We start from the raw sequence: 27,230 nt of genomic DNA, 5'->3' as shown, positions 1-27,230 counted from the left end.
CCCCGCTGCTGCTGGCCCCCGAGGCCACCGGCCCCCCGGGCTGAGCTGGAAGCCCGGACCTCGCAGCCTTGCCCCCCCCGCCCCCCCTTGGGCCACCCTCCGGCGGCTCCGCGGGGCTGCCGACGCGGTGGGACCGTCGGGGCCGTCGGGGCGGCGCTGCCCCGCGGCTGGGGCGGCGGCGGCCGGCGGCCCCCGGAGCCTGGCCCGCCGTCAGGGGAACCAATGCGGAATTTCCTGGCTGGCGGCGGGGCCCCTCCCGCCGCTGCCGAGAGGGGCGCGGGGGAGGCGGCGGCGGCGGCGGAGCGCTCGCACTGCGGCTTCCGCCCGCCGAGCAGCGGCCAGGGCAGGGCGGGCACCGGGCACGGCGGAGCCGGGGCGGGCGGCGGCGGGGGGAGCGCCCGGCCCCGTATGGGATGGGCCGGGTCAAGCCGGGCCCCGCCGCTCCGACGGTCATGGCGGCCCGTGGGTTGCGACCGCCCCGCCGCGCCCGAGCCGGAGCCGCGGTGCTGCCGCCGCTGCTGCTGCTGCTGCTGAGCCGCGGAGCCGCGCAGGAGCTGAGCCCCCGCGGCAGGAACGTCTGCAGGGCCGGCGGGTAGGAGCGGCGGGGCGGGCAGGTGTGGTGGGACGGGACGGGACGGGACCCCCCGACCCGCGGTTGGGGGCCCGGGGAGCGGACACACACACGGACGGACGGACGGACGGAGTCGCCGCTCCCCTCCCCCGGGCCAGCCGCCGCGCTGGGCGCCTTCCAAGACAAAGTCCGTCTTGTGCGGGGCTGAGGCGGGGGAAGCCGGGCACCGGGGAGGGGGCTCGGAGCTCAGCCCGAGCGGGGCCGGGAGCGGGGGGGCCGCTGCCGAGCGCCCCGGGGCTGGTCCTGCGCTCCGCGGGGGCCGGGCGTGTTGCGCGGAGCCGGTTCTGGATGCCCCCGGGGCCGGTCCTGAGCCCGCCCCGCGGCCGGTTCTGCTGTGGGGAGTCGGTCCGGGGTGCCTCAGGGGAGCCGGTTGTACTGCAGGGGGGCGGTTCTGCACCCCCCGGGGCCGGTCCCGCTGCCGAGCTGGGACTGGCAGGATGCAGGATGCTCTGGGTATCCTGGTGGAGCTGCCGCGGGCTGCATGGGATGGTGGAAGTTGGCAGCTCCGGGAGCCTCGGGTTTGGCTTCAGAAAGTGAGTGCTGGCACTGCCTGGCTGTCCGCGGGGGTCACATCCTGCCTGCCTGGCCGGGGGCAGGGCCCTGGGAGCTGGTGCTGCCTTGTCCCTGCTCCCAGTTGCTCGCTGTGTACCACAGGTCACTTTGCAGAGCATCACCTCGGGCCAAGCTTCTCCTCAGCGCTCAGGCTGGGTGCTGGCCAGGCGCTGGGCCAGACTGGCCCCAGCAAAGGCGGGAGGGCGCCCACAGCCGCTCCCTCCCGGCCAGGAGAGCAGGATCCCCTGCCCTGGATGGGGGGCCCCGGCCATAAATGCACCTTTACATCTCGTCCGTGAGGTCAGACGAGTCCACAAGGAAAACATGTGCTGCGAGCTAGAGGGGCCGCATAATGGATCCATTCAGCAGGGCTGCAGGGCGCTGGTGCCCCCTCCTCAAATTACAGTCTGAGTTTCCTAAGGAGGCATTTCACGAGCCAAAGCGGCCGCAGCTCCCGGCCCCGTGCTGTTCCTCCGCAGGGGAGGATGCGGGGAGCAGTCCCTCCTTGGCCGCCCCTGATCTGCCCAGCTGGTTCCCAGCAAAACTGTCACCATGTCCCAGGGTGGCAGAGGGGGTGTGAGCAGTGTTCCCCCCTGTTGCCAGCATCCTGCCCCACATACTGGGAATGGGGTGCCTGGGTACTCCCCCTTGCATGGGGACCCTCCCCATCCCCGCTGGATGGAGGTGGGAGAGATGCTGCACCCGGTGCCATAGGGCTCATATTTGCTCCCTGTGCCACCTGTGGGTGCTGTGGGGCACGCAAGAGGCACTCGCGGGTGAGCAGGACAGGGTGCATGGGATGGGCAGGGGGTGGTGTCCATCCTCCTGTGGCAAACGGGGCCTGGAGGCAACCTGGGAGCCAGATGAGGTGGGGAGGGGACGGTCCCTAGGAAGCTGAGATGACGTTTGCATCATTTTCCACCCCCTCACCCTTCTGCAAACCCTTCTTCCTTCCCTGACCACATGCCTGGCACCCGCCCTTATCTTTACTGTGCTGCTCCCCTCAGCATGGAGGGCACCCCATGTGTCACCATCCAAACCCACCTTGGTGGCCCCAAGGACATGGGGCAGGTGCTGCAGGTCCTGCCCTGGGGCTGGGGGCAGTGGGGCTGGAGTTGACCTAGGGAGGAGGACCCAGTGTCCCCCTACCCGAGCTTGGTAAATCTGCTGGTTGGACTCGGATGTGTGGCTCCGCCAAGCACGTCCAGGCATCCCTCGAAGATGCTGGCTGCGGGTTTCAGAGGGTTCAAGAGGAGGATTCTGCTTCAGCCCCTCCTGTGACCTCCTGAGACCTGGCTAGCGAGCAGCAATTCAAGGCACTATTCAGGACAGAAGAAAAGAGCATATTTGGGGGCTATTTGGTGTTAAAGTTTTGTGTACTAAATGCAACTTGCTCCTAAATTTGAAGCCCTCGTACTCAGTTACAATTTTGTGTGACCCTCTCCAAAGCTGCCGTTTGGGATGCAGGCTGATGGGAGCCCTGCACGCATGGGCATTGCTTTGTCCCTTGTCCTGCTCTCACTAACGCTCTCTTTTGGTAATCTTTGGTTTTTAACTTATTTTTTCTTTCTCTGTCTGAAGGGTTTGCATTTACGTACACGATCCTACTCCTGCCTGCACCAGGGGATCTCTGGCTTTGCCTGCATCCCGAGGCTGGGTTCAGGCTGTGGAGTTGCAGCTGGTACTGGCTGGGAGGGGGATGCTGCTGCTGGGACCCGGTGGTCCCAAGAGCACTGTGTGCCACATGGGGGGAGCTGGGTGGCACCAAATGATGGGTGACACAGAGAAGGAAGGAGCTGAGCGTCAGGGTGATGCTCAGGAGGAGCGGCGGGGTGGGGAGCACTGGGGTTGGCAGCATGGCTGGGGAAGGTGACAGCAATGCTCTGGGCTTCGGGAACATGCTGTGCGCCCACAGGGCTCCTCTGCAGCTCTGTCCGGCAGGCTGAGAGTGGGGAGGTCTCACGTGGGACCATGGGCAGCAGCTTCCACCCAAGCCCCAAGGTCTCTCTCCTGCTTTTGGGGGTGTGAGCCTGCTCCTCATTGTCTGGGGGGGCTGCGTTGGTCTGGATGAGGAGCCATCCCTCCTGCCTCAGGAGCCCTCTCCATAGCCATAGGTAAAGGGGACACGCTTCAGGGAGCAATGCAGGATATTAAACCGCAAGAAAAATAGGCTGCCTCCATAGAAACCCGTGGAGCATTTGCAGAGGTCCCACTGATGCTCAGCATAAGCAGGACATGGCCACGTGCTGGGGGCAACACTGGAGTTGGGTGCTTGTCCCTGCAGGTCACAGCTCCATCTCTGCCCACATCCCTGTTCCTTTTCCTCCACATCAGCAAAGCTCCCAAGCGCCAGCCACATCTCGGAGACAGTTTTTTTCTTCTTTTTCCCCAGTGTTTGTAGTGCTTTGAAGAAAGAAAAAGAAATAGAAAATGTATTTGCACTGTGCATGTCTGCGGTGGTGTGTCCGTGTGGGTGAGGAGCAAGCTCTTAAACAGATCTCCCAGTTAACCCAGTTCCAGTGGTCACAGGGCTTGTGGAACATGCCCTCTTTGGAGTTGCTAAGACCGTGAGACACCGCGGGTGCTGGTCACCTCTGCAGCCAGCACTGACCCTACCTGGGGCCAGCTGTGCTTGGGGACCAGTCCATGTGCCATACTGGGAGCACCAGTTATCCAGTGCTTCATCCCAGCTGCCTCTCCTTGCAATGGGAGCAAGTTTATTTGCTGTCAGAGCCACTGATAAATGAGGCAGGGGCTGAGCAGAGGGGTGTGGGATGCCATCGCTGGGCATGGTGAAGGAGAGATTAGCTATCAGTGAAAAGATAAGCGTGAATCCTGCATCTGGCAAGGCAGTGGGTGGGCTGGGGTCCAGGCTGGTGGTGGTCACGGTGCTGCTTGCCGCCTCCAGCCGACAGCAGGGGAAGGGTTTTTCCCTCTTGCCACCGTGTTTCAGGGGCTCCCAGCTCCCTGCCATCAGCTTGGGACTTTCATCACAGGTGGTGCTTTTTGGTGCATTGCCCGCGATGCCTGTTTCAGTGGCCAGGCTGAGCTGTTTGAGGGAGGAGGTTTCCCAAGCAGAGGGGTTTTCCCTTGCAAACCTGTGATGGTTTCATCTAAAAACCACCAAACACTGAATTTCTAAAAGATGGAACGGTAAAAGCAACCCCAGGTGGGACAGCGGGTGCTTTGGCTGCACTGTGGGAGGGTTGGGGCTCCGTGGACCCTTCCCCGACCATGCCCGAGCATCCCAGCACGGCTGGCAAGGCTTTTTGGGGAGGGCAGCCTGAAGCCTCTTGCAGAGAGGAACTTTATCTGCAGCCCACCCGCTCCTCGGGGAGGTGGTTTGGAGGTTGACCCCCGCTTTGTCATTAACACTGTGTTTCCCCTTGGACATTCGGCTGGAGCAAAGCCCCCCACTCAAGCCCCACAGTTCCCGCGCAGGGGGTACACGCCAGCTGCCATCGCAGCATCTTGCGACCGCTTTGACGGGCTGAATAGATGGAGCTATTTTGGGCTCCGGCTGCAAGGCATTTTTTCCAGGCCTTGAATCATTTTTGTGGTTCTTTTCTGCCTCCTTTCCAATTTTTTACTGTCCGCCACGAAAAGGGGGACGCAATGCTCCTGGCTCGGCTGTGCGGGTGCTGCCCGCCGAGGGGCCGGTGGTGGGAGCTGCGTCCAGTACCCGGGTTTAGCTGGGGGGCTGCTGGCAGCTCCCTCCCCAGCCCCAGGACAAGGCGATCTGGCAGCCAGACACGGTCCTGTGACTGCGCTGGGGTTTCAGCGAATACTTCCTCACTGTCTCCTCCTCCTCTTCTGCATTTGTTACATATAAAGAGGAAAAGGGGAAAAAAAAAAAAAAAAAAAAAAGCAAAAGCAAAATGCATTCCAGGCTGCGCTGCCGGACCAGCCCGGGTGAAGTTTCCCTTGACTGCAGCATCCACTCGGACCATTTATAACCCTCCAGCATCGCTCCTGTCACCAGCAGGGACCAGGCAGTGTGGGTCACCCCAGGGATGAGCAGGTCATGCCCAGGATAAGCAGGGCTCTCCCAGGGTCCAGGGGGTTCCTGTGGTGTCATGGCACGGGAAGTGTGCTCCCCACACCTAGGCTGCAGCATCGTGAGCCCCCAGCCATTTGTTTGTGGGGGTCATTGAACGAGTGTGGGTGAGGTGTCCCTGCTTAATCCCCGTGTGTCCCATCCCAGCAGGGAGCTGAGCATCTCTGGTTGAGCCTCTGAGGGGATCTGGGACCCTTCCTGGTGTTGGTCGGTGTCAAGCTTGTGCCAAAACTGTTTGGCTGGTGGCTCTGTGCATGGTGCTCCCTGGAGGTGGTGGCTCTCCAGGACACCCAAGGCTCTGGGACTCATCCCAGCCACCTGCAGTTGATATCACCCAGCTCGTAGACGGGGGACATCCCCCAGGAGCTGGCTGTGCTCCAGCCATTCCGGCAGGGTGGTTCCAGCCTGCCTTTGGGGTGCAGTCCCCAGGCCACCGAGCAGTGAACCTGGGTTTTGGGACACATTCAGTCTTTCTGCAGCAGCCAGCCAGTGCCAAGTGGAAATGTGGGTCCCTTGAGCTGTGCCACCCAGTGCTGGCAGGGCAGGGCTGAGCCAAGGGGGGGGACTTGCTGCCCCTGCACCCATGGGGTGGTTGCACTGCAGGGGTCCTTCCTGGTCTGCTCCTGGCTGCTGCTGGCACCTGGCACAGAGCGTGCAGGCAGCGGCTGCAGCGCAGGCAGAGGATGACAGCAGGCAGCGTGGAGGCAGCAGGGGATATACAGGCAGAGGAGGGCAGGGGGTGCAGGCAGGCGGAGGAGAGCAGTGTGGAAGTTTGCAGTGTGGGCACTGCCAGCCCGCACTCACCGCAGCACCCTCCTGAGCAGGGAGGTGCAGCACCAAGGGGAGACAGGCCGGGTGTCTGGCCGCAGGCACTGTGCCACCCCATCCCGGGAGCAGGCGGCTATCCGGGGCAGAGCAGTTGGTTTTCCCCTGGGACGTTGAGAGCTTTCCCTTTTTTCCTAGCTTTTGGCGTGTCTTTGGGATTTTTATTTTACACTAATGGTTGCAAACTTGAGTTTTGTTGTTTCATCACTGCCAGTTAACAGGAGGAGCTGGTCCTGCCCTCACTCTGAGCGTCACCCTGGCAGGCTGGCTGGTGAGGCATCTCAAGCTGGTGCCCGTGGGAGCCCCCGGGCAGATCTGTGCTCCCTGCATGGTGGAGGAAGAGCCAACAGCTCTCCTTGCCCCACGGGGGTGCAGCAGCCCCCGGTCAGGGTTCAATTGACCAGGAGTGGGACCTCTCACCGTCATGGCATTGGTGCTCCCAGTGGGTTTTTGGGAAGAACCGGGAATTTCTGAGGGTCATAACCATTTGTGGTGCTTTTTTTCCCCTGTAGCTCCTCAGTGCTCGTGTGCTGCCCAGGATGGAGGCAACAAGGAAGCGAGTGTTTAATAGGTAAGCACCAGCATTTTGCTTCGTTGGGCAACTCATCTGCTCATCCTTTGCTGAGCAATTCTGGCCTCACCATCACTGTCAGGGGCCGCCATGATGTGCCCTGTGGTGGAGACCCCTGTCCTGGGACCTCTGCCTGCAGCCGGATTCCCTGGGCTTGCTGGAGGCCATCCTGCCTCCCTGCAGTGCTCAGAGCCCTATGGGATGGGTGCTCAGCCCTAGTGTTGGGGTGCTAGTCACAGAGCCCAGCCATGGGGTACCCCCTGACCCCACAGTGATGCTCTGGGAAGCCCCAGCCCCCAGCGGGCTCCTCTTCAGGGAGCATCACCCCTGCTCCCAGGCTGGGGAGTTTCCATGCCAGCCAGCTTTGGGTCTAAGGATGTGGGGCGTGGGGGTGGGGTGTACTCTGGAACCCAAAGGACAGCAAGGTGTCCCACAGGGTGAAGCATGGGGACAGGGAAGGGGAAGCTGCAGGGGTGGGACCCAGAGATTTCCCATGGGTGATGCAGCAGCATGGGGAGCCAAGCCAGAGCTGCTGGTGAAGGAGAAGCTGCCAGGACCAGACCTGTGTCCATTGTGGCCCCACTGGGGAGAGGCCGCTGGGGCAGGTAGGCTGTCAGGCAGGGGTCACCGAGCTTGTAGGGAAGGCAGCCCCAGCTGGAGCCACACCAGGCATTACAGCTCTTACTGGGGGCCACGGTGAGTCTGGCATGGATGCTCAGCATGAAGCCCTGGGAGCTCTCATCCCCTGCACTGCCCCTGTGATGCAGGTGGCTGTTTTGGGGTTCCTGTGCTACTCCCCACAGTCTCAGCTGGCCACGGGGCTCACCTTGCCCCAGGAGAGCTGGAGGAGCTCTGCACACCAGCCTGGGGCATCAGCAGTTTGCAGCTGGCGGTGAAGACTACGTAACCAACTAACCCACCGTGCATGAGCCCTCATAACTGCTCGCTGCATGCGTTGGGTGCCCGCGCGCCGGGAACAGGACACGGTCCCTTCGTTGTGCTGGTGGGAAGGGAGAAGGACAGGGTCTGCCAGGACAGCGGGGGAGGACGGTCCCACCAGTGAGCTGTTCCCGTCTCCTCGCCCCCCTCAACTGCTCTAACCATTAGACTCACTGCTCCTAACCTGTGTAATCTGTCTATTTTAGGGGTTTCTATAGTATCCATCACCGTAGGTCTAAGAACTCCCAGGTAAGGTGGATGGGATGGATGGTCTGCTCTGCCTCTCCTGGCGGCTAAGGAGGCTTGTCCAGGGCCGTGTGGGACCTGCCTGCTCCTGCCTGTACTGCGATGCTGCCTGTCCCACGTCCTGCGCCTGCCCTGCTCTGGGCTTTGGCCCCAGCACAAGGTTCCCTCAGCAGGAGAGGGGCTGGTGGCCTTTGGGGGCTGGCAGCCCACACGGGAGAGGTGGCGGGGGGGTGGTGGCAGTGACACTGCTGTGATCTGTAAGGAGTGCAGTAAGGGGGACAGGGGGACTGTGCTCATGGTTGCTTGCAGCCCCACCACCCCGCATCCCCCTTCTCCTGACTCCTGCCCGGAGCCGCCTCTGCCAGTGATATGGAGCTGAGTGAGGGATGCTGCTGCCCCGTGCAGCCTGTGGCACGGATGGGGCTGGGCTGGGTGGCAGGAGGCTGGTGGCCAGGATGGAGCTGAGCTGGGTGGCAGGAGGCATGTGCAGGATGGAGCTGAGCTGGGTGGCAGGAGGCTGGTGGCAGGGGTGGAACTGAACAGAGTGGCAGGAGGCTGGTGGCGTTTTTCTGGCGAGGGTCCCATCTCTAGCCTGCCCAGCTGCTTGCCAGGGTGGTCACAGTGCCACAGCTCAGCAGCACCTGGAGTGCCACTGTGCACCCCTTCCCCTGCTCTGCAGGGCTGGGGGTGTTGGGGGAGCAGGGATGAGCCTGGTGGCACTCACGCTCATGCCTGCTATCTGTCCGTCTGTCCAGCTGTCTGCGAGGGGAACTTCACCTGCAAGGAGAATGAGGTGTGCGTCAGGCCCGGCGAGTGCCGCTGCCGCCATGGCTACTTCGGTGCCAACTGCGACACCAGTGAGTACCAGCAGGCACCCAGGGTGTCCTTGGTGGGGCTTGCTGGGGTGGCCCTGCGGTCCTGGCTCATCCCGGGGTGACTTCCCAGAGCAGAGCATCAGGGTTGGGGCTGCAGATGCTCTTGCTCTGCCCTTGCCTGTCCCCTTGGGTTTGTCCCCAGGGCATTATCCCTTTTGGAGAGGTCTCCTCTGAGAGCCAGTGCGTTGGGTGGAGGATTGGGGGGGACACCGACTCCAGTTGAGAGGTCTCGTTGGGACTGGGGGTCTCCACTGCTGCCTGGTTGTGGGGTTGTTCCCCAGGCAGTGCTGGGTCTGACAGCTCCACCTGCAGAGTGTCCCCGGCAGTTCTGGGGTCCTGACTGCAAGGAGATGTGCAGCTGCCACCCCAACGGGCAATGCGAGGATGTGACAGGCCAATGCACCTGCAACCCCAACCGCTGGGGCCCCAAATGCGAGAACATCTGCCTCTGCAAGCACGGCAAGTGCGACCAGAAGACAGGCAAATGCACCTGTGAGCCAAACTGGTGGGGACCCCAGTGCTCCAGCTCCTGCTACTGCAGCCACAACTCGCAGTGCGACCAGCAGACGGGCAACTGCCTGTGCCAGCCCGGCTGGTGGGGCCGCGGCTGCAACAACCAGTGCTCCTGCAACAACTCGCCCTGCGAGCAGTTCACGGGGCGCTGCCAGTGCCGGGAGCGGACGTTTGGGCCCCGCTGTGACCGTTACTGCCAGTGCTACAAGGGCAAGTGCAACCAGGTGGATGGGACCTGCACATGCGAGCCGGGCTACCGGGGGAAGTATTGCCGCGAGCCATGCCCGGCTGGCTTCTACGGCCAAGGCTGCAGGAGGCGGTGAGTGGCCAGACCCTGTTGGGCCTGATCCAGCACAGGGGGGCTTGGTGGGAGGTGGTGGCAGGAGGTTTTGGGGGTGCTGCACCGGGTGACAGGCTCCCCTTGGCCGTTGCAGGTGCGGGCAGTGCAAGAGCCTGCAGCCGTGCACCGTAGCGGATGGGCGCTGCCTGACCTGCGAGGCAGGCTGGAACGGCACCAAGTGCGACCAGCCCTGCTCGCCTGGCTTCTATGGAGAGGGCTGTGAGAAGCTCTGTCCCCCCTGCAAAGATGGCCACACCTGCAACCACATCAATGGCAAGTGCTCCCATTGCAACCCAGGCTGGATCGGAGACCGGTGAGTGTGGCTGGCTACAGAGCCGGGCACTGGCGGAGCGATGCCCAGCCTCCCTGCTGCTCTTCCCAGGGAACAGGGGTGGCAGTGGGTTTCTGCAGCCAGGAGGGTGGGGCAGGGATGGGCTGAGCCTGCTGGCACAGCTGTGGGACCAGAGGGAGCCTGCGAGACCCCTGCCCCATGCCCTCAGGTGATGTTGGGTGCTTGTGCTGGGGCTCATCTCTCGAGCTGGGATGCTTTCCCGCAGGCTCTTGTGCCCAGGGTTGGTTCCGGGGCTTTGCAGCACCCAAATGGGGCTGACAACACCCAGCCCCATCTCCCTGCCTGCAGGCAGGAGGACCAGGGGGATGCCGGAGGTCCCCAGGAGCCGTGGGTGCTCCAGCTGCCTGCCCTCCTCCCTCCCCAGGTGTGAAACCAAGTGCCGGAACGGGACGTACGGGGAGAACTGCGCCTTCGTCTGCAGCGACTGCGTCAATGGCCAGTGCCACTTTGAGACCGGCCGGTGCCTCTGCCACCCCGGCTCCCACGGCACCTAGTAAGTGAGCCCCGGCAGGCACACTTCGGGGTGCAGCCCGGGGTGCAGGTAACGCACGTGCACCTCCTGCCCCCTTGGGTCCTATGTGGTTCCCAGCCAAGGGGTTTCCTGCGGTGGGAGCACTCGTGGGCAATAATTTGGATTATTTTTGGACCAGAGGGGAAGGGACGTGCTCACGGGGCTGTCAGCAGCAAGGTAATGGTGCAAGAGTGGGGGTTTGCTTTAGGAAATGCCTATTTGGCAAAAAAAAATGCTGTTGACGAAATGGTGGTTTGGGTTTTTTGGTTGGTTTTTGTTTTTGGTTTTTTGTTTTAAGTCCAGGGTAGAATTTCTAGCTGAAAAGAGAGAGAAAACCACAGCCCAGAATAACAAATAGCCTCATGGGATGGGCATGGCACCCATGGGGTGCTCCGGCTGCAAGCTGCAGCTCCAGTCAGGGTCTTCCTCACCTCTGGGAAGCCTTTCCCCCTGCCCAGGGAAGGGGCACAAGGGACATCAACCTCCTGTTCACATCCCCTGATGTTTTTTTCCAACGTGGGACTGAAATGCTGTTAGAAAAGGCGAGGGAAGTGTTTCCCACCCGGCTGGGACATGCAAACAGCTCCCCGAGGTCCTGGCAGGTGTTGCTCAGATTTTCCCAGCAGTTAACTGCGAGGGTGATGGCAGCAGCAGGGATTTGAAGCTGGCACTCTGCCTGTGCCAGTGTTTCCCTCAGGGTAGACAAACAGAGAGCGTTTGGATTTCAGGTGGGGTTTTTTTGGGGGGGGGCTTCACCAACCACTCGTGTTACTGTAAGAGCATCAGCTAAGGATGCCTGGCCTGGGCATCGTTGGTGCTTTCAGTAGCAGAGGCGAGTGGATCCCGGTGCTCACTGGGGGTGTACAGTGGTGTTTTCAGCACAGTGCCGGAGGGCAGTGTGTGAATTAAACTGTTCTGACACCCCAGCACAGCACCGGGGGTGGGGGGACCAGGGATGCTCAGGGTGCAGTCCCAGCAGCACCCCAGAGCTGTAACCGCGGGCTGGGCTGTGTCATACAGGTGCACGCCAGGAGGGCTCGGGGACTTGCTCAGTGCTCAGGCAGATCCCTGCGACTATGTGCAAACTAGTAGTTTTGTCAGCAGCGTGTAATTTTGCTCAAAAGGGGATATTTCTGGAAGGAAGGCAGAAGCAATGTCTTCACCGAGCAGGGGTGTCCTCTCAGCGCTACATCGGGAGGATGCTAAAGGAAATGTTAAAATATTTGTGGCATGTGCAAAGTGGTTTCTCTCCTCCGTGTCATTCCTAGAGGTGTAGGGACCCTCCTGGAAAAAAAAAAAATTGCCTCCTTCCACTCTCCCAAAATCTCAGCAAGGGCAAAAATGTGGGTCTGAGTTGTGGGGTGAAGGGTTTTGGGTTGCCGGGGAAGTATCCCTGCTGTTATCCTGCCACATTTGCTGCCTCGGCACAGCTGCTTGGAGCGGCGGCGGGGGCTCAGCGCCCGTCCCAGCGGGCACGTGGCACCTGGCCGGCACGAGGCTTGGCCGGAGCGGTGCTTTGCAAGTCGGCAGAGTGTGAAATGGGCTGAGCCGCCTCCAGGCACAGCGCCGAGGGCTGGGGGGGCAGCTGTGTCCCCAGGGGAGCGGGTTTGGGCTGGGGCCTGCTGGCTCCTTATGGCTGCAGCCTCTCCAGCTGGGATGTTCCTGCCGGTGAGCAGCTGGTGGAGGGTTCGGTACCCAGCAGTGCCGCCAACATCCCCCAAATCCATCTGGGTGCTGCACTGTGGTGCCTGTCCCTCAGCTGGGGTGGCAGGTGGGGTCAGTCCCACCGACACAGAGACCCGGTTGCTTTAGCATGTGCTCGCACATGTTTTCCATGCTCAAGCTCTTGATGCTCACGTGTCGGTGCCCATTCATCCATGTCCCCATGGCCTCGGTGATGTCACCAGGGAGGTCATTTTACTGGTGGTGGAGATTTGATGCAAGGCTTAGCCGAACCAGAAGGGCTCACCCTGACAGAGTGGATGCCTTGGGACCCCTCAGTTGTTTTTTCTTCTTGGGGCCAAAATTAAATAAAGAAATAAAATTAATCTGGGCACCTTCTGAGCTTGTGGCCACCTTGACTCTGCCTGGCTTGGCATGGTGGGGCCTGGGGGTGCCCTGAGCTGAGCTGGAGACCCTGTGTGTGACTCTAGGGAGTCTTTAGATGCAACTGCTGGGTTAATGACCTGTTGTAATTACCGTACCTAATTGCAAAGCCCCAGCAGGCAGCAGTGAGAATGTCTGAGCTCCAGCTGTGCCAAATCCCCTGAGCAATGGGCAAAGCTGCTGGGTGAATGACGGGCTCCTGCTCCCTGTGGGTTACAGGGTCCCCCATGGTGCAAGGGGGCTGTGTCGGAGCAGGCTGGGGACGTGCAGGGTTTGGGAGGAGGAAGCAGCCAAGCGGCTCCCTGGTCGCTGTGCCTGGGGAGAGAGACACCGCTCTCATCCAGCCCCTTTCCCCCAGCTGTAACCTCACTTGCCCACCTGGCCACTACGGAGCCAACTGTGCTGAAGCCTGCAGCTGCCACGACGATGCCTGCGACCCACTGACGGGTGCCTGCCACATGGGTGAGTGCCAGCGGGCACGGGTCAGGGTGCTGGGCTGTGCCGCAGGGCTGACCCCGGCGCTGAGCCGGGGGATTTTGTCTTGCAGAGGCCAACCAGCGGATGGGGGTGATCGGGGCAGGAGCCCTCCTAGCGCTGCTTCTCATCCTTCTGCTTTCCCTGCTCTGCTGCTGCTGCGTCTGCCGCAAGAAAGATGAAGCCCATGGGTGAGTGCTGGGGATGGGAGGGGGGCTCTGCCACAAAGCCTGAGCTGCGGGGCTGGGGACAGCTGGGGATGTTGGTGACCAGCATGGCGCTGGGACCACTGTGGGGACACAGGGACCGCACTAGTACAGTGGGGCTGTGGGGAAACTGAGGCAGGGCAGTGCTGCCCACCCTGCACTGTCTGCCCTGCCGGTCTCTGGGTTCTGAGCAGGTCCCACCACACCCTCGGGGTGGTACCCAGCCAGGGGCTGATGGAGGGGCTCAGGTGAGCCCTGCCTGGGGACGCCCTCTCCCGGACTGTTTCCCTTTCGTGGGCCATCACTTCATGGACACCTACCAGGTCCCCTCCAGTTTCTGGGGGTCTGGAGCTGATTTGCAAAGAGAACCCTAAAATAGAGCGAGGGCATTAAGATGTGACCGAGACCCCTAGAACAAACCCCGGGACTGTGGGATGAGACCTGGTGGGGCGATGGGCTATGGCACTCCCAGCAGTCCCACACATTTCAGGTAGGGAGGGTGAGTTCTTGTAGCCAGGTCAGGATGCTGGCAGCATTTTGGCAGCACCATGTGGCATCTCATCGTGGGGACAGGGATGGGGACAGTCCCATTGCAGGAGGGGAAGGCTTGTGCTGCTCAGCAAGGGATGAGCGGGCTGTGGAAGCTCCTCCAGCTGTGGAGAAAGCCGCCCCTCGTGCCGCCAGCCACTGCAGAGGAATTTTCCAGAAGCCTCCCCTTGCAGCCCTGCCAGCTCAATCCCAGCCTGGCCCATCTGGCTTGGAGAGCCTGGGGGCTGCGTGTAATTATCCCGCAGATAAAAGCGCAAACGCAGCCCTGCATGGTGAAGTATCGCACAGGGAGAGGGGAAATGGTTCAAAACAGTTTCCCCTCTCCTGGGGTGCCCAGATTTCCACAATGTCCGCACACAGCTGAGTTACCTGCATCCCAGCAGCGGTCCCTTGCTGGAGCATCCCGAGGGACTGCGGTGACAGTGAGCATGTCACAAGTTGCCTCGCATCAACAGGCGAAGCTGCTCACTCCTGTGGCCACAGATAATTGCCTGAAAACTCGGGCCCAGGAGGCTTCAAAACCAGAGAGCAAATAAAGAGAAGCCACGTGTTTGCTTTTGGGTTGGGATGATTTTTATTTTTCTTTTAAAGATTCAGGGTCTTGGCTGAGCGTTGCGGGTGTTTTGGGGCCAGGCTGCCAATGGCCACAGCGAGATCTGGCCTTGCCCCCATCCCCTGGCACTGCTCTGCATCCTGGTGTGGTGTGAGCTGGTGCCCAGTGCTGGCAGCGGCCCCAGCAGGTCCCTGACCCCCTGTGCCCTGAGCACCCCACTACTTTCATCTGCCCCATTCTCTTCCCTGAAACCCCTTTGCATTTGTAGCATCCCCGAGCTCCTGACTCTCTCTATCAGCCCGTGAAGGCTGTCCCCACCACGGGGTGGGTGCCGGTGCCTCCCTGATGGGGCCATCACCTTCTCTTGCAGCTCCAGCCAGGACCCGGCAGCAGCCAAGAAGCCACCAAGACGTTTGTGTGGGCGTTTCAGTCGGATCAGCATGAAGCTGCCGCGCATCCCTCTGCGCCGCCAGAAGTTGCCCAAGGTCGTAGGTAAGGTGCTGGGGTTTGAGGAGGGGGCAGAGAGCCAAACCCTGGAAGCTTTATTCCCAGCAGGGCTGCACACATGGCTCACAGCATCCTTTCCAGCCCCCAACCCAGAGCAGTGAGCACAGCAGTGCGATGGGGACACGAGGGTCCCTGAGACCCTTGCAGTGCTTGGTGCGAGCTGCCTGGCTTGCAGGGGCTCAGCCCTTTCTAAATCTGCAGCTTCTGGATCTCAGAGTGCATCATTTTGCTTTGTGGGGGTGGGTACCTGGTGCCTGGAGCTCTGCTGAGCTGGCTTGTGAGGTTTTTAGGTTCCTCAGGTAGAGGAACGGTCTCTGTCACAGCAGCAAAATGCCTCGTTTTCCCTTTTGATCCCGACCTAACTGTGCCCCAGCTTTGCATGGAGCCAGAGCATCCAATCTGGGCCTGGAGCCCACCCCACTGCCGTGCGCAGCAATGCCGAGGATGGAGGGGCAGAGAATTTGGGTGAGCTCCCCACACTGCCTGGGCACAAATCAGGTTTGTAGGGGGATGCTCGCACCTGACAAAGCCCCTGACCTGGAGTTGTTAGGGTTGTTGGGGACCCCCTGCATCCCCTATGTGCCCTGAACCATTCCTCCTGGCCTGAGGAGCAGGGATGTGCTGCCTCGGAGAGGACCCTGTTGAATAAATCAGGGGGTAAAAGCAGCACTTCCCACCCGGTGCTGACATGGGGCTCAGCCCCATGCCCCTTTTCCCGAGCCCAGCACCTCCCCAGGTGTGCAGCGCTCATGGGGTGCCTCCAGCAGCTGCATCCCTGCACACAGTGGCTTAGCATGAAGCCAGTTCCCCCATTCCAGGTGGGACATGGAGGTGACCTCCATGCCGGCACGCCGTGCCTGAGCTCTAGCATCAAAACGGGGTGGAGGACTCCTCACCGCATGGGGCACAGCAAAGCCCTGCCCCGGAGCGTGGTGCACCGGGGCTGGAGCAACATTCCTGCTGCAAGGATAACAGAGGATAACAGAGGCCGTGTTTGTGGAAGGGGCCGGGCAGGGCTTGGGGAGGACAGAAGGTGCCTGTGTGCGGCGAGGGCAGGGGGGCTCAGGGGGGCTGCCTGCGCCTTCCCCACGCCGAGCTGGAGGCAGCTGGCGCCCATCCAGCTGCTCTGTGTAAACAGGGCGGCAGCGGCCCCGGGAAAGGCTAAGGATGCAGCACTGGCACTGGAGGGATGCTCAGGGTGGTCTCCGGTCCCAGCAGAGCTGGGGCTATTCCCAGAGCCTGGTGGTGGGGCTGGGGGGGCTTATTTCACTGGAGGGGAAGGTTTTGGTCAGGGCTTGCCTTGTGTGCATCGTGTTATCCTGCACAGCGGAGCCTGTGTGGGTTTCAGCAGCTCCCCGTCCCTCTGGTGCATGGTCCGGCAATGCCTCCAGCCCCCCCAGATTTGGGGACCCCCCCAGGTGAGGGAGACCTGCTGGGGTGCCTGCAGTAGCTGCATCCCTGTGATGCCCAGGGACCGCAGTGCCGTGTCAGCATGAGGCTTCACCTGGAAGCCACAGTAGCTGGTACACGGTGTCAGGGGCCACCTGTTCCCTGCGTTGGCCCTGTTCCAGCAGGAGGGTCCAGGGGATGCTGGAATGCCTCATCCGAAGTGCCACATTAGTGCTGGAGGTGCTCAGGACCCTGTGGGGATGTTGCAGTGAAAAGATGCCGGCTGAAGCTGAGGACACCCAGTAGATGGTCACTCTGGATCTGCTTACATCCTTGCAAAGCCACTGCCATGGCCGTGTGTTTGCTGGTGCTGGGTGGGTTTTCCCCTCTGGGCTCAAATGTGGTCATGGTCAGTACTGGGGAGCACAAGCCCACACATGATAGAACCTTCCTAGGTGGGACAGCAGGTCTTGAAGCCCCACCAAAGCTCATCGGGCACCCCAGGTGCCCCCTTTGAAAGCTGCTCCCCAGCCTTGGCACCAGCTTCAGATCCACAGCATCTCCCTAGGGATTGCACCTAAGCTGGCAGCCCACACGGCCCGATCCTGGGCGGTGGTGCCAGGCTCTGGGCATCCCTGTGTGTGTGAATTTCACAGGGTTTGCTTCTCAGGATGTCAGTGTGGGTTTCAGCTGCGTGTTGTCCCATGGATGCTGGGGCTAACCCAAGCTCTGCACCATGCAGTGCCCACTCCTGCCACCCCACCACCACGTCTCCTCTCCAAGCAGCAAAGCTCAACCAGCCCCAAAGGTGATGCTGACCGTGAGGAGCTTGGGATGAGTGGGAGGGGGTGGCCAGGAGGGCTCTGGGGCCACCCTCTCATGGCCGTTCTGCAGCTGCTCGATGCTATGTCCTGATCTTGAGACCTGTCAGCCACCGTGCAAGCAGCGCTGAGGTTGGCACCCTGATGCTGTGGCCCTGGGAGATTTCAGGGAGCGGTGGCAGGAGGGGACCTGTGGGAAGTACCCACTGTTCTCCAAGCCCCATCAGCCCACGATACATAAGCCAGGGGAGATAAATCCCAGGAGACAACGCAGGATCCCCCAAGCTCAGCTCCGGGTGCACTGCGCATCCTCTTTTTATCCTTTGGCCACATCCTGGGTCTCATTCGAGTCCTGGAGATGCCTCACGGCCATGAGTCCCAGCCACTCATCACACGTCCTCTCAGGAAGCATCTCCCTTCATCCACTTCCAGCCGGCTGCTTTTAATTTTCCCTTTTTGGTTTTTATTACAAGGAAAGCCATGTTGAAACTGCTGCTTCCCCCTCTCCAGGCTGTTTGCTCTTTAAATATCGCTGCTTTTTTTTTTTTTTTTTTCTTTCTCCAAGAAGCCAAACTATGCAGGGACAAGCATGGATTGCTGCCGTCATTTTAATGACCCTGTGTCTCTGAAGCCAAATTCCTTAATAAAGAATAATGTTCTGGTGCGCATCCCAATAACACTTTGAGTTATTTTATTGTAAAACAGGGACGTGGTGCAAGAATCAAACAGTCTGAGCAGGAAATTGCAGTGTGGCTTAGATGCTTGGGATGTGCAGGCAGAGGTTACAAATACCTGGAAATATGGATGTACAGCTGCTGCACAGGAGGAGCCTGCCTGTGTGTTGGGTTTTTGCAGGGTTAGAGCAAAGCGGGGCTGTACCTGGGCTTGGAGGCAGCTTGCCACCATCCCAGGGAACAAAAGCCAGCAGGCAGGGGATGGGGACAAGCATCTGCTGCTGCCTGACTCTCTGGGCGGGGAGGGTCAGCCCCCTCCACGCAGCTGGGTCACCACCCTGCAGGTCCCCCGAGGATGCTGCTGAAGCTGCAGGCACCTGAGGAAGCCCTGTGGGATGGGGTGAGACGTGAACTTACCCAGCAAAAAGCCTTTCAAATGATCAATCAGAAAAAGCAGTCCCTCCTGGCCAAGACAGCTGTCACTGCTTGGGGGTGTAGGGTTTTTTTTTTTGTTTGGTTGGTTTTTAACTGTTGAAACTGAAAATATTTTTAACACCAAGTTCTTCCTCTCTGGTGGGTTTTCTCTTCTGCTCAGCTTCTCTGTGGGTGGCCCTTGCGGCAGAGGGGGCAGTGCCAGGGCATGGAGGGATGCTTCTCCTTGGCTTCGGGATGGGAAAAGCTGGCAAAGGGATTGAAGAGTGGCAGAACTGGGAAAAAACAGCGTTGTGCGTCCCCCACCGGCACAGATATCCTTTTACCATCTTTCTACCTCTTTTTGCAGAAGCAGAAAAAAAAAGGAAAATGCGAACAGTGATGCTGAAATGGCAATTAGTGCAATTAAAGCCAGCAGCTCAATTCTTTCCCCAGGAAGGGGACAGTCACAGCGCTGGGACTTTCTTTATGGGGTGGCTGTGCTGAATTGCGCAGCTCATGGGTGACTGCCAGGACATTCACTAGGTCCTTGTGGGACCCAGGGGTTTGGGTGGCTTGTCCCTCCACCCTGTGCATCCTCAATTTGGGCAGCTGGAGACCTGCCATGGAGAGGGGGATAGCCAGGAGGTGTGAGGCTTGCATGGGCTCTACTGGCAACAGCCATTCCTCCCCAAGCACGGGGGATGCTGGTCACCACCCCTGCTGCTTGATGGCTTCTGTGGACACATGGCTGGGGGACCTGGTGACAATGCCCAGTGAGAGCTGTCCCCATGCCTGGGATGCTGTCCTTGTCCCCAGCAGCCACCAGCAAGCTGGGCAGTGGGGAGCTGTGCAGCATCTCAGCCTCTTGGCTGGCATGGGACCTGGATGGAGGGTCCAGCAGGATAGACACTGACAGCAGTTCTTGCCCTCGCAGTGGCCCACCACGACCTGGAGAACACTCTGAACTGCAGCTTCATCGAGCCACCCTCTGTGGTGGAGCAGCCTTCCCCATCCTGGTCATCCCGTGGCTCCTTCTCCTCCTTTGACACCACAGATGAGGGGCCGGTGTACTGCGTCCCTCATGAAGGTGAGCAGGGGGACAGGGTGCTTCCCCAGGGGACTTTGGGGCCATCACCAGGGGCCACTAGAGACATCACCCTTGCATGGTGGGGACTGTGCCACTCTGGCTCCTTGTGTCCTGGGAAGGGATGCAGGATGCAGTTCCAGACCTTCCTTCCCTGGTGTTTGCTGCTCCAGAGTTTCAAGAGCCCTCTTATGCTGGGGTCCCTGACTGGGAGGAGGGAATGGGGGCACCTGAGGACACACTGGGGTCGGGGGACACACCGGGTGGCATGTTATCCCACCATGCTGTGGGAGCATCTTGGTCCTTCCCCTCCCCAGGCACATCCCTGCCTGACACCTCTGTGCTCTCTTCCCACAGAGAGCGTGGGCGACAGCAGGGACAGGGGGACACCTGCCAGCCCCGGGGACAAGGTGGTGGCCCTGGCTGGTGGGGAGGAAGCAGGTGAATACACATTCCTGAAGGAGACGGGCTCTGTCAGAGCCTTCCCAGCCGACAGCAGCGAAACGCCCCTGCTCAAGTCCTCGGACAGCGAGCGCTCCTCCTGTGGCTCGGGCTCAGCCGCTGCTGCGCTCTACGCTCGGGTCGCCCGTCTCTCCAAGCAGTCCAAGGAGGAGGAGGATGCCACCACAGAGCCCCGCAGCCCCGGGAAGCCACCATCCCCAGAAAGGACCAAGCCCCGTCCCCCAGACCCGGCCACGAAGCCCAAAGTCTCCTGGATCCACGGCAGGTACAACTCCAGCCAGTCCAACTCCCTGCCGGCACCCAGCCGGTCCCCGGAGCGAGCGGCTGCCCGGTCTGGCAGCCCCGAGCAAGGCCAGGGCTTGGCCAAGAGGAAGAGGAGCCCGAGCGAGACATCAGCTGGTGTGCAGGGCAGAGGGGAGGAGAAAGGCAGCATGCGGTGCAAAGAGAAAGCGCAGAAGCAACCAAAGGAACCTGGCGTCCCTGAGGGCAAAGCCAGCCTCACTGGGGAGCCCCAGTCACCCTCCAAGCCCAAGCAGAGGAGCAAAACCAGCTCGGAGCAGACGGAGAGCATCAACGGGGCGGTGCAGAATGCCTTCCGAAAGATGGGGACCTTCCAGCCAGAGCGGCGGGCCGGGGACAGCAGGGATGCTCCTCGCAGCCCCGGTGCCAGCAAACCCCGCTCCGAGCCCCTCCATCCCCACCTGGCCTCCGAGCTGGCCGCCCAGCTGAAGGAAAAGACTCAGAGCCTCAACAAGGGGGATGGAGGCAGCCGGGTGAACGGGGTGGGCACCCAGCGGGAGAAGCCCACCCCTCCACAGAAAGCCAAGCGCTCGGCGGCCGCCGGCGGCCAGAAGACCAGCAAGCCCTTGCTGCCCACTTCTCCCCACCTGCAAAAACTGATCCCTGGGGTGGCCGAGCCGGCGGCCGGGGAGCCCAAGTGGATGGAGAAGCCAAGCACCGGCAGCAGCCAGGACCAGGCTCTCCCCAGCGAGCAAGCAGCCAAGAAAACTCCCATTAAAAAGCCTCCCCGAAAGAAAAGTCGAGAAGCCAGCCTGGAGCCGCCCCGAGCAGCCGCTGTGCCCGCTCAGGCAGTGCAGTGACCGGGAGCCGGGCACCGGCCCCACACCGGCCAGCCATGTGCTGGGAGGATGGACGTTTCCAGCACGGCCAGCGGACGTGGAAGCCTGGACTGGGCAGGGGGCACTGGAAGAGCCTTGAGCGTCCATTTACCCCCCTCTCCATCTCTCTCATCCTCATTTTCCCTTTAGTCCCCCCTGCCCCAGGACCCGATCCCCCTCCCCATCTGTGCCCTGCTGCCTGCTCCCTGCCCGGGTCTGGCAGCTCGCCCTCCCCACGCAGGGCAGGACTGCAGGGAGCCGGCTGGGGGGGTCCGTGCGTGGCATATCCCCCCCCCCTTTTTTTGTAGCAGTATTATCAATCGCATAAGCAGCGCTTGTTGTACTAGACGTACCCATGGTATATTCTGCAGTAACGGAGCCACTCACTTTCCACGCCCCACTCTGGTCTGTCGGGCTCACAGTGCACGGGAGAGGGAGGGTGCTGCTGCTTGGCGCCCTGGGCATCGCCAGGGATGTGTCCCACGTCCATGGCTGGCAGCAAACCCCCTGCCTTGGTGCCCTGGGCTCCAGGCACAGCTCTCTTATTGCCGGTCCCGTCACAGCCACACCATGCCCGGCGTGGGGTCGAGCTGGTTTCGACCAATGCCACCCTCCCCTCCACCCCTGGGCTTGCTTCTGGCCAGGAGGAAAGCACTATTTACGGCCAGAGCTGGATGCCCTTAGGGGTCCCGTGTCCTGTCCGATGGAGTTGGAGGGATTAGTTTGGTACGACAGAGCCTGGCACCTCTGCAGAGCGCTTTCCTAATAAAAATGTATTTCTTCCATAGCCAGGTGCCATCACTCCGTGTGCCAGGCTCCCAGGCGACGTGCCAGGCATAGCCTGGTCTTGCTCAGGTGCTCCACCTGGTCCCGAGTGGGATGCAGCGGGGAGATGGATGACCTTGTGGCAGGTACAGGCAGGTGGTGACAAGCAGGTAGGCAGGGTGGGGAGGCAGGTCCCCATCGTGGCTGCTGCTACATGCTCACCTGGCAGCAAAGACCAGCCCTGGGGACAAGATGAGAAGCCTCTCATTGCCTGGTATCCAGCATCCTCCCCCAGCCCAGGAAGAGTCCTGGGGGGTGGACTGGTTTTGTGGTCAGACCCTTTCCAGCATAGCCAGGATTGGACCCTGGGGCTTAAGAGCTGTGGCCTCTGGGCAAAGAGTCCACCCGTGGCAGGTTTCTTGGGGTGCTGGGACACAAATGTGGGGAGACACGGGGGCTGGCAGTGGGGTGCAGGGCTCTGATCCCAGCTTTCTAACCCCCCTGCCAAGGGGCTGCCATCCCTGGCAGCATTTGGGCTCTCCATGCAGCCCCTGACATGGTGCAGGCAGGTGGCCGGGCTGGGACAAGCCCAGGGGCCAGCTGAGATGGGCTTTCTCCTGCACAGCTTCTGCCCTAGGTTCCTGAACAGTCTGCCTGCGATTTGCCTGCACCCTGCCTGCACCCTACCTGCATGCTTCCATCGCTTTGCCTGTCCACTGCCTGCATGCTGCCTAGTCTCCGTGTGCATTTTGCAAGCGCTCTCTGCCTGCTACCTGCGCTCTGCCTGTTCTCTGCCTGCGCTCTGCTCGCACTCTGCGCGCTGCCTGCGCTTGGTTCCCTGCCTGGGTCTGCGGTTCTGCAGCCTCCCCTGTGGGACTGAGGGCAGCAAAGCCCTGCCTGTCCTGCTGCTCCTGGCGTTTGCCCAGGGCCCGCTGCCTGCTGCTGGGTCCTTTGGGGCAGTGGAGCCCCTGCCAGGCTCCTTCAGCCTCAGCCAGAGCCTCTGCCAGCCCATGGGGCCCTGGAGGAGCTGGAGCCGCTGGTTGCAGGGGACCCTCCCTGCTGTGAGAAGTGGCCAGTGCCCACTGCTGAGCCACCCTGAGCTCTGCCCACGGTGGGGGACGATGGCCCAGAAGACCACCAGACCGAAAGGCCAACTGCAAGGCAGCCTCAGAGGTGATGGAGGCAGCTGCTGGGTACCAGGATGGGATGAGATCACCTGCAACCAGGAGTGCAGCCAGCCCAGCATGGCACTGGGGAGGGGATGGGGCTCAGGCACACTCCCTGGCATCCCTCAGCATCATGGAGCTGGAGCCAGCACAGTACCTGACACTGGCTGGAGAAGCACCATCTCAGAGCAAAAAGCTGAAGAAAAAAGGAATGGGACATCACATGACTTGTCGGCATTGCTTGCCAGACTCCTGGCCACCTTGCAGAGTTCCTTCACTCTCCATTCCCTTTGCTTCAGGTTTTACTTGGGAAGATGGACAATGGCTAAAACTACTCCCGGGACATCACACCATGCAGAAATAGGAGGTGGTGAATCTGCTCAATTTTGTCACCAGAGACAAAACAGACAAGATCAACAGAAAAATAGGCACACCGAGCCTGTGAGACCTGGGATGGCATCAGAGGCCCTCTCCCTCCACCACGGAGGCCACTGGAGGAAGAAGCTTCCAGGAGGCTCTATGGCTAATAAATACCTGTAGGTTAAGAGAAGAGAAGGATCCACCGAGAAGGATTCAACTCATCTTAGTTCTTGGCTGTTCTCAGACCCCCTTCACCTCCTCATGGTCAGGCTAACCCAGCTTAACCCCCTCCACCTCTTGTGGTGCAATGTGTGCCAGCTCCATCACCGTGTTGGTAGCCCTTCTCTGGGCCTCTCCAGTTTATTCACATCCCTCTTGAACTGGGAGGCCCACATCTGAACCCTACTGGGTGGAGAGGCAGCAGCTTCCTTCAGGTGGCTGCCCATTCTCTTCCTAGCATCCTCACCTGTGGGCTTTGCCATTTACTCTGGAGAAGAACAGTGACAAGCTGATGTTCAACCTGAGGTCCACTGTAGCGTCCAAGTTTTTTTCAGCAAGGTCCTTCCAGCTTGGATAGGTCAGATGCTTCTTCAACAAACATCCTGTGATGCCACAGACCATGAAGGGCATCACCCTCATGGTGGATGAGGCACTGTCACACCTCAGCATCGCAAAGGGCTGGTTTCTCCACATAATGTGACTGTGAACCTGTTTTCCAAGCATCCTGCCAGGGCCTGCAGGCTTTCCTCCTGCCGCTGTACTTTGGTTCTCTCTGACTGACAGCATCCTGCGACAGGCACCATCAGGGGACTTTGTTTAGGGGTCCACAAAGCAGCAGAGGCTGAAAACCATAAAACAATTTCCCCTGCAGCTGTGTGTGCCACCAGAAAGACCATACATAGCATAAATACACTTGCCTTTCTGAGCCACTTTCCACCGCTCTCTTGGTTGTGCAGGAAGCTTTGACCTCAAGGAAAAACCAGCCGAACCCAATCACAGGAGGAAATCATCATGTGGAGCAAACCCAGGTCTTCTGTGTCCCCGAGATGGAGCAGAAGCCACCTTCCCTGACAGACAGGTCAGGCTTTGGGTGACAACATGATGGCTTGACTAAGGATATGGAGGAGCAGTGGATGAGGCTGGCAGGAGATGCTGTGGTGGAGCAGGACCTGCCCAGCGGCCACCAGTCCTCCTCTCCACCAGCACCTCATCCAGGGGAAGCAGAGGAGCGCAGTGGCACTTGTGGTCCATCCTCTTCTCCACCAACACTGTAACACTGATCTTCTTCCCATTTCATCCCAATTTCCCAAACTGGAGAACAAGCCGTTGGGTTGGACAACGGCACATTTGTTTTGGCTGGGCCGGCGAGCAGTGATAAAAGCGAGCCTGTTGCCAACAATTCATTTCCTATTTCAGGCCCTACCAAAAATAAACTCGGAAGGGAAACTCCAATGAGAACAAAACATGCATGAGGCAACAGGCTCCCGAAATTACATAGGAAATTTCTCTCTCAGTGCTCGCTAGGGAGAGGGGATGGCAGCACCAGGGGTGTTTCATGCTGGAGGGGGGATTGCAAGGGGCTTGGGGAGCTCCATCAGCTCCACCAGCACAAGCCAGGATTATAGGGATATAAATATATATTCAGCTGACATTTCATGTAGCGGCTTCATGTGGGTACGTTACACGTGGGGAAATGGCTCTTTCCTTCTTTGCTCCCCAAAGTGGATTCAATGGTCTTTGGTTGCCTTCCCCAGGACCCTTGGCTCCAGGAATGGCCAGGCTGGGGGCACTGGAATGTCATCTGGCTGAGTGGGTGACATCCAGCATCCAGCTGGCACGGGGCTCCCTGCAGCTGTGCTGAGTAATCACCCCACAAACTGGGACCCCCAAAGAGAAGCAGCCACTGCCACACCACCAAAACCATCTCACATTCCTCACCGCAGCCACTGGCAGCACCATCAGCATCCCTGGAGGACTCTGGTGGCATCTGAGTCACAATAAATAGCAGCCTTTTTGCAAGCCACCATCTCCTGCTTGCACATGTACCCTCTGCCCACCAGCTCTGCTCCAGCGTGCCAGCCCCCCGGCAGGGAGGAGAAAGCTGTGCCAGCGGTCCCCATGAGCAGGGGTGGTGGCTCTGGGACCCTGTGCCACTAGCCCTGGGGTGGCACGAACACCTTGAACCGACACCTACAGCTTTCCCTGGGGGTGACGGAGCCTTTCTGTGGCTGTTCGCAGCCTTTTCCCCCATGGAGGGCTGCGGGGGCGGCAGCTTTGTCACTGCAGCCTTTCCCTGTGCCCGAGATGCCACACAAGACACAGGACATCAATATAAACATATACTCCAGGAGTATATGCATTTTAATATATATACACACATACGGAAATACATATATAGATTTATATGTATAAAATATACATACACATATATATGTATATATAAAAATATATATATACACACACACTCCTATACACTCTGGGGGTAAATTTTTTAAATGTATATATACTCATTTTCTTATACATGCACACACACTCTCCTATATACTCCTGGAGTACATAATATATACTTATAAATGTATTTTTATATATATATATATATAAAAGAATATATAAGTACATGAAGTATAGCTATATACACACACATATATTTTTATGTATTTATTTTTATATATGCATATATATGTGTATATCCACACGCACATCTATACTTAGATATTTATTGAAGCTCCAGGAGTTGAAGGTGAGGATGGACAGGCTGGGCTGAGGTTGCCCCCAGCCTGCAGCATCCGCGTGCCAGCCCCATCACCGCTGGCCCCATGGCAGTGCCACCCGGGCACCCCCCAACACGGTGCCCACAGAGTGGGTCTTTGTGACCCTGAATCCAACAGGCACGAGGCTGGGCATCTCCTGGAGGATGTGGGGTTCAGGGAGCCACAGGTGCGGGGGTGTCTCAGCATGGACCTGTTGGGGGAGCAAGGCAGCGGGGTGTCCAGCGAGGGGTTTACCTCCCTGCACCGTTCAGAGCCCAGCAGCAGCCCCAGGCTCTGCAGCTGGGACCTGGCACCTCTCTAAAGCCATTTTGTCCCCACTGACAGGCACCCAGGGCTGGACAAAAGGCCACGGTCACGCTTCTCTGCCCTGTCCTCTGCACGGACCAAGCTGAAGCTCCTGGGCTTTAAACTGGGGACATGCCCCCAGCTCATCGGGGTCTCCAGGAGACCCTCCGCAGCACCTCAATCCTCCAGCCTAAAGGCTAGGGTGCATGTGAATGTGCCATTTGGGGAGGAGATGGTGCTGTGCCCTGAGGAGCCCCAGGGCACCGTGGGGGGCTGCAGCTGGAGCCCCCCACTTGGCAGGCATCGGGCATGCGTGCAACACCTCCCTGGGCAGCCCGCCGAGCAAACCCACTTTGGCTCCATTTTAAGACTCTCCCTCACCCAGTGGAGTAGCAGGAGCATTTGCATGTGATCCAGGGCACCAATTAATCCCTGGTCATAACGAACTGCACAGACCAAAGGGACGAAGCTCGGCAGCTGCAGCGCTTTGGGGCTGCAAATGCATTTCTAGCACACCGAGCCATCTCTGAGCAGATCCAAGAGCCTGAGCTTTTATTCCAACCTCTGGAAGCTCTGTCCGGCATCATTTGGGAAAAATCCCTATTTTTGCATGGAAAGCCTGTGTGCGCTCACATCCAAGTGCTCTAAGCAGGAGAGGAAGAATAATTAGGCAGAAGATAGGCAGAGGCATCCGCACCGCCGCTACCTGATTTATCCCCGCGCCTGTGCTGGCCCGGCCACACGCTGTAACACGCCTGGCCTTGTTTAGTCTGTGTGGGAGCACAAATCACGGCGCAATGTCATCGCTCTGCCAGGGTCTGGATTTCATTAGGAGCCACATGATCGGCCTTGGCTGCTGCTGGGGGCTGGCCGTGCTCCCCCCGCAGCGCTGCACAGGATGCAGGGGCGACGGGTTGGGGCGCAGGGCTGAATAGGCGCCTTGTCTGCAGGTGAGGAGCAGCAGCCGCCTTGGTGGGACAGGGGTTTGGTCCCCCTGGGGTGTTTGAAGACCCTGACAATAGTTTTAGGGGAAGGGAGCGTGGCCTGAAGCTGTCCCCTGCTAGCATGGTGACTGTGGGGGTACGGCAAGAGGGAGCCCCTGCAGCAGCCCTTA

General features: G+C 59.9%; 1 protein-coding gene across 1 annotated transcript; it reads left to right on the top strand.

The window, feature by feature from the left end:
- Positions 1 to 207: 207 nt before the first annotated feature.
- SCARF2 (scavenger receptor class F member 2) lies at positions 208 to 21,556 on the top strand. Its single transcript, XM_056361691.1, is given in 13 exon segments — positions 208 to 351; positions 353 to 400; positions 402 to 592; positions 6,578 to 6,636; positions 8,577 to 8,678; positions 9,009 to 9,528; positions 9,644 to 9,862; positions 10,266 to 10,394; positions 12,877 to 12,980; positions 13,066 to 13,183; positions 14,671 to 14,792; positions 19,040 to 19,192; positions 19,547 to 21,556. Coding segments are annotated over 13 exon segments (3,099 nt in total). The 5' UTR covers positions 208 to 222; the 3' UTR covers positions 20,752 to 21,556.
- Positions 21,557 to 27,230: the final 5,674 nt, after the last annotated feature.

Source organism: Falco biarmicus, chromosome 1 (genome assembly GCF_023638135.1).
Source record: "Falco biarmicus isolate bFalBia1 chromosome 1, bFalBia1.pri, whole genome shotgun sequence".
In the NCBI taxonomy this organism is placed as follows: domain Eukaryota; kingdom Metazoa; phylum Chordata; class Aves; order Falconiformes; family Falconidae; genus Falco; species Falco biarmicus.
This window is presented reverse-complemented; position numbering and strand designations above follow the sequence as displayed.